The 6,834-nt window shown below is 41.2% G+C and overlaps 1 protein-coding gene across 1 annotated transcript in view; it reads left to right on the forward strand.

Annotated features, from left to right (window-relative positions):
• ARHGAP21 (Rho GTPase activating protein 21) overlaps positions 1 to 6,834 on the forward strand; it is a 166,344-nt gene that overhangs the window by 66,670 nt on the left and 92,840 nt on the right. Inside the window, exon 4 of the mRNA XM_045283521.1 lies at positions 2,477 to 2,501. Within this exon, the coding sequence (XP_045139456.1) occupies positions 2,477 to 2,501 (25 nt within the window). The remainder of the gene's footprint in view (positions 1 to 2,476; positions 2,502 to 6,834) is intronic.

Genomic DNA, 6,834 nt, shown 5'->3' on the forward strand with positions numbered 1-6,834 from the left:
CCCCCCCCCATCCCCTGCTGCACTATCCTTTTAATATACTTGTCTATTTCACTTAATTTCTTTCTTTTAATGATTTGTTGTCTGATTTTTTTACCCTTTTATAAGCTCCATGAGAGTAGGGATGTTTGTCTTGCTAACCTTAGGCAGCTTAGAAGAGAGCTTATAACCAGAGAGAAAAGAAAAGAAAAAAATTGGGGCGGTCAAAGCTAAAAAATTGTAAACCACGTAAAACATAGTATTACGTGAATGAATGAATGAATGAATGTGACAAATATACTCCTACTCATTAGAATTCAATAAAGGAGAGAAATATGTCATAGATCACAAGTTCTCACAAAATGAGTGGAGTTAAATACTTTGGCATATAAAGGGGGTACATTTCATGTATGTGTAAAATTCATTTGTATAATATGAAATGGTGTTGGAATATTGGCTACCCATTTGTGAGGAGGAAAAAAAAAAGAAAACAGCCTATCTTTAGGATCTGGGCCTTGTTTCTTCTACAAAAATTAATTTCAGTTGGGTTAAAAATATGCGTATGATCAAAAGAAAAAGAAAAAATGCATATTATCGATGGGATCAGGTAGCAGGCATCTAAGACCCACAACAAAATCATACCCAATGTGAATAGGGGGCGGCACATGGAGCGGAGACCCAATGCCCATCTGTAGACAATTGGGCATCCCGGCACAGAGGGGTTACGGGGAGGAGATGAGCCCGTCTAAGGTGCAGTATAGCACCAATGAAACACACAATGTTTCTCTAGCTCTTTGGTGCTTCCTTCCCCTCTCTATCATGACCTCAATTCTACCTTACACATCGGAGGAGACCAGAGCACGCACACTGCTACAGATAAGAGCCCGCAACACAGGGAATCCAGGACAGATAAACCCCTCAGGGCCAACAAGGAGGGTAGAGAAACAAGGAGGATTAGGGTGGGATGGGGGGAGAGATGGGGAATCGATCAAAACTAGAACCCCCTCCCAGGGGGTCGAACAATGGAAAAGTGGGTGAGGGGCGACAGAGGACAATGCAAAGTATGACAATAATAATCTATAACTTACCAAGGGTTTGTGAGGGAGAGAGGACAAGGGAGGGAGGGAGAAAATGGGGAGCTGATGTCAGGGGCTCAAGTAGGAAGAGATTGCTTTGAAAATGATGATGGCGGCATATGTGCAAATGTGCTTGACACACTGGATGAATGTATGGATTGTGATAAGATATGTAAGAGCCCCCAATAAATATGATTTAAGAAAGAAAGACACCCCATCTTCTCCTTCCCCTCCTGGTATCGCTACTCTCATTGTTGGTCTGAGGGGGTTTATCTATCCTGGATTCCCTGTGTTTCCAGCTGTTATCTGTACCAATAATCATCCTCTGGTCTAGCTAGGTTTGTGAGGTAGAATTGGGATTATGATAGTGGGAAGGACTTTCTTTTTTTTTTCTTCATTTTATTGGAGGCTCGTACAACTCTTATCACAATCCATACATACATCCATTGTGTCAAGCACATTTGTACATTTGTTGCCCTCATCATTCTCAAAACATTTGCTTTCTACCTGAGCCCTTGCTATCAGCTCTTCATATCCCCCCTCCCTCATGAACCCTTGGTAATTTATAAATTATTATTATTTTGTCATATCTTACACTGTCTGACATCTCCCTTCACCCACTTTTCTGTTGTCCGTCCCTCAGGGAGGAGGTTGTATGTAGATCCTTGTAATCGGTTCCCCCTTTCTACCCCACCTTCCCTCCACCCTCCTGGTATCGCCACTCTCACTGCTGGTCCTGAAGGGATCATCTGTCCTGGATTCCCTGTGTTTCCAGTTCCTATCTGTACCAATGTACATCCTCTGGTCTAGCCGATTTGTAAGGGAGAATTGGGATCATGATAGTCGTGGGGAGGAAGCATTTAGGAACTAGAGGAAAGTTGTATGTTTCATCGTTGCTACATCGCACCCTGACTGGCTCAACTCCTCCCCACGACCTGAGAGGAAGGACTTTCGAAGTTTGATAGAAAATGCAAAAACCACAAATGACAAAAAGATTGACAAATACTACATAAAAATACACAGTGAAAAAGCAACAAAAACTCAAACACAATGGTATCAAATGATAGGGGTGACCCTGGGACGCCATCAACTCTTTGGAACAGGATTCAGGGTTAGACAAGCAGTGTTTCCCAGTAAGTAAGGGAAGAAAGGTCATGCCTGCATGGGTGACTCACGGAAGAAGAAATACACACAGGAGAGATTGGCAAACATGACCAATAGTTAAATAAATGTGTGATCATAGAATAATGATTTGTTGCCTAATAAAGTTACAAAGATGTCTAAAATTTATGTCAACCCATTGTGACAAAAGGCACAATCAGTGAGAGTGTGAATTGGCACATTTTGGGTGAGCACTATGAATTGAATCGAGCCTTGCATTGATTTGGTCAGACTGTAAATATGCATATCTTTTTATTTTGCAGGATGAAGAGAATGGAAACAGAGGAGGTATGCGGTAAAATTTTTAATTTACCTTTGAATGTTTCCTTGCTCTTTTATCTTTCTGTTCTTTAAATAATATTCAGTATAATATGTTGTTTCTGGGCCTCAAATATATAATAATTCTTAGGTGTAGGAGTCATGGATATGGAATATTTAATACTGTGGACCTCAGAATTTGATTCCATTGTCTCTGTTTGAACATATAACACTGTTATTGTTAATTGTCCATTAGAAATTACATGAGGAATGTATTATTAGGGTGCCAAGGAAAGTAATGGCATTTCTAAATTTAGTGGTTCCTTCAGTAAAGAATGCTGTGCATTTTATCACTAGGTTTATTGAGTTGTTACTGTGTGCTGGCAAGTAAATTCCATACCGTAGACCAGATCAGAACGGACCTAAGTGTTTACTTATGTAAACTTTATGGGAGCAGATTGCCAGCTCCTTGCTCTTACAGAACCAGGAGTGGGTTTGAACCTCCAACCTTTTGGTGAACAACTGATTTATTTAGCCATTGTACCACTAGGGCTTCTTTGGGATGGTGCTACTTCTTAATAATTCCCAGGTAATTTTGTCCTACTTTTTAAATTAGCCCTAACTGACATAATAATTAGGCAGAAAACAGTGTACTATTTTTTAAATTTCTAAATAATTTTAAACTTATGGAACAGATACAAAAATCGTGCAGTTTCTAAATACCCTTCATTCAGCGTTCCCTGATGTTAAAAATTTGCATAAACATTAGGGTAAGGCAAAGTATTGCCATTAGGGTTCCTGTTTATTCCAAACAAAGTGAGTTTGAACATAGGTCTGACAGGTATCCTTCTCTTAGTCTCTCTCATTTGGGTGCCTTTAAAAATAAAAGGTACCATGGAGGAAAATGATTTGAGGACATGTTCCTTAATCACTGAAGCTCTGCAGCAAGTTGACAGGATGCTGCCCCACATAAGACACCAGTTTCTAGGTGGACCGAGCATTGTCAGGAAGACCTCCTCCAATGGAGAAACTGTGACTGATGTCCTCAGAATGGTGAAGGAGGGCCATGGAATCACTGCTGATGTGACCGCTACTGAAGTTGGGTTCACACACGATTCAGCATTTTCTATTTTGAGGAAGCATCCTGGCCTCAGCAAGCCTTCAGCCCGATGGGTGCCAGAAGCTGTGAGGGAAGGTCAGCTAGCTAATCCACCCATCACTCTTATCTGCGAGATGGAATTAAGGTCAACCGTTTTATGGAATGAATTGTAACTGAATGATGAGACTTGACTTTACCAATATGGTTCAAAGAGCAAGGTACAGTCCAAACAGTGGGCTGGGCTAGTTAAACTCCAGGCAGGAAATTATATGTGTGTGGGGGGTGGGGGGGTGGGGGTGGGGGGTTGTTCCTAAGAGTAATCTTAATAAGTTTGGGGTTTTTTTGTTTTTCCCAAAGGACATAGGACACTCAGGAGGGCATACATATTAGAAACACGCTTTAAGAAAATTGAAAATTGGATTGGTGAGAAAGGGGCCAGGGGAGTTGAAGTGAGGAGTTTTCCTTCATCCTGACCGGCACGCTTGCTTATTCTCCCAGCGCGGCCAGGGCTGGCCTAAGAGAATTTCACTGGGAACCCTTACCCCATCCATCTCGCAGGCCTGAGCTTGCCCCTGCAGATTGGTTTTGTTCCCAAACTGGGAGGACATCTCAAGGGGACACGATTTGAGTCCGTCGAGGATGCCGAACCGGCTAGTTTTGACCTGGTGCAAACCGATGGGTGCAGATTCTTCAGGGAAGCGTTAGAGAGGTGGAAACACTGCCGTCAGGGGTGTACGGGCCTGGATGGCGGCAATGTCGAGAAACAGTAGCTTCAGATTTTGCTATTCTTACTTAATAAAGGTTTCTATGATTTGGTAGCAATGCTTTTTGTGTTTACCTTCACGGGGTGCAGTTCACAGCACTAAGAAACTAACATTAGTACAAGTGTAGTATCTAAAGGTCAGACTTTGATTTGGACGGAACGGGTTTCTCCACCGGCATTCTTCTTATGCTGGTGCATCTTGTGGCTGTGTCCCTTTAACAGGCTTCTCTTGTACTGGATGACCTCGATATCTCCGAGCAATTCTGGTTAGTTATTTTGAAGACTCTGTTCAATTTGGCGTTGTCTTAGGTTTTCTCACCCCTGGTTCTTAAGTTGCGATTTTCAGCAAGAACAATTTGTACCTAATTTAAGTGGATTGTTTGGTGAGTTTCAATCAATGTGCCGCTTCTGAAACCACTATCTCAATCAAGATAGGATATCAGAAGTAACCTTTCCATCATTCCATAAAGTTCTTTGTGTACCTTCAGCAGCTAGCATTCCACTAGACCTGGCCAGTCGCCAATCTCCTTGCCTCACTGTAGGCTGGTCTGACCTCTTCTAGAGGTCTTATCAGTAGAACACACAGCATGTACTCCTTGGCGTCATTGCTTAGCATAATAGTTTTGAGATTGACCGTATTACGTATATATAGGTACTCATACTGCGATCTTCCTTTAGGTATTTTTTTGCTTAGTATTTCTCCTTTGTGTGATATACCACATCTGATTATCCACTCACTGCTCACCTATGTAATGGCCACATCATACCAGTCATATTAGAAAGTGTGTTAAAATCAGAGGAAATGTTTCCTTTCAGCATGGTCAAAAAATAATCTCATCGTGTAGGGCCAGATAGATCAGTTGTTGTCACTGTGTGTTTACACTTGGGTTTAACTGGTCCAACGATAGCACTATCTGTCATGCACCGGGGTTCAAGATTTCCAAATGTGACTTGTCATGGGTTAGAAATGGGCTTCCAGGGAAAGGGAGAACTTACAAAGCCAGCATCAACACGAGAAACGAAGATAAGGGTTTGCTGTCTCTCCTGCATGCCACAGAATAATTCACTGTTGCTTGTGCAGTCTGTTGGACTTACAGCATACAGAGTCTCCAGCAAGTGTTAGAGGGGATAGTTCCAGAGTTTATCCAGGTAGTTCCATGGCTGATGCCAAAAAACTCTTGTACCGCTGAGCCCAGAACTCTGCATTGAACAGGTTCAGTTACATGCTTTGATTAGAGAACGTGAACATCTGTAAGTGAGAACTAAACACGCTTGCTGACGATTCTGGGGGGAATGATGAAGTGAACCGAACCATAACAACAGTTGTGGCGATGGTGCAGGACTAGACTGCGTGTCGTTGGGTTGTACACAGGATCACTGTGGGTTAGCACGGACTCCACAGCACCCAGGATCCACAGCAGCAAAGGGTGAGGTCGTCTGTGAAAAAGGGCAGTTCAGAAACCGATTTTTCTCCTAACTTATACTTTATTCTAAAAAAGGATTAATGTCCACATTTACATGTGTTATGGTAGGATACAGGAATGAAGTGCAAAAATTTATAATTTACTCAAAAACAGTATCACTGATATTGCGGGGCATTAGTACACATAAGTCATACTGTAGGTCTTGCGTCTCTATCAGATTTGCCTTTGAGCCTTCTGGTAATCAAACAAACAAACAAGAAAAAAAGACAATTATGATTAGTTAAATTCCCATTATCCATAAGAAAACAACATACCATTTGAATAGAAGTCTGAGATACATTTCTTCTGTGGGCCCTCATCCTGGTACATAAAGGATCATGAAGTAGATAATCTTCTCAGCACCATTCCTTCACATTACTATTTTTTAAGGGATATGTTATTGTAAACTGCCTTCAAACTTACGTTCAATTTGTTCCCTATGGTATTTTTCCCATAGGGGACATTTAACACTATCAGAGACATTTTGGTGGCTACCACTGGGAGGAGGGTGCATGCTACTGGCTGGCATCTGGTAGGCCGGGGGTGTTGCTCAACACCATCTAATGCATGGACAACTTCCGTGACAAAGAATTCTTCCTCTTGGAAGGTCAATAGACTGAGGTTAAGAGACCCGAGTTTAAAGTGATGGCTAACAAAATAATGTGATTCCAAGTTTCTGGCATGATGCAGTGATAATATTCAGACCTATTGAAAGAGTGGATATTCGAGACTTCACATCTTATAATAATCGTTAGGATTATTATTTATTATAATTGAACTTTTGACCTGAACTGAGTAATTACTGTCGTGTGAGGTTAAATTAACTGGTTGCTCTACTGGTGTGGGGCAGGGGGGAAAAAATGAAAGAAGAAGAAAGCAAAAATTTATATATAGGTATGAATATAGATATATAAATATGTAAGTATATAACTACATAAATATAGGTGTATTTGTCCAAATATATACATACTCATATATGTGTATACAATAAGGGCCTCTACTAAATTCTTACCTAATTACAAAAATGGTTTGTAAGTA

This window comes from Echinops telfairi, unplaced genomic scaffold (assembly GCF_000313985.2).
Source record: "Echinops telfairi isolate 266 unplaced genomic scaffold, ASM31398v2 ScPeMD7_7461;HRSCAF=8499, whole genome shotgun sequence".
Taxonomy (NCBI): Eukaryota; Metazoa; Chordata; class Mammalia; order Afrosoricida; family Tenrecidae; genus Echinops; species Echinops telfairi.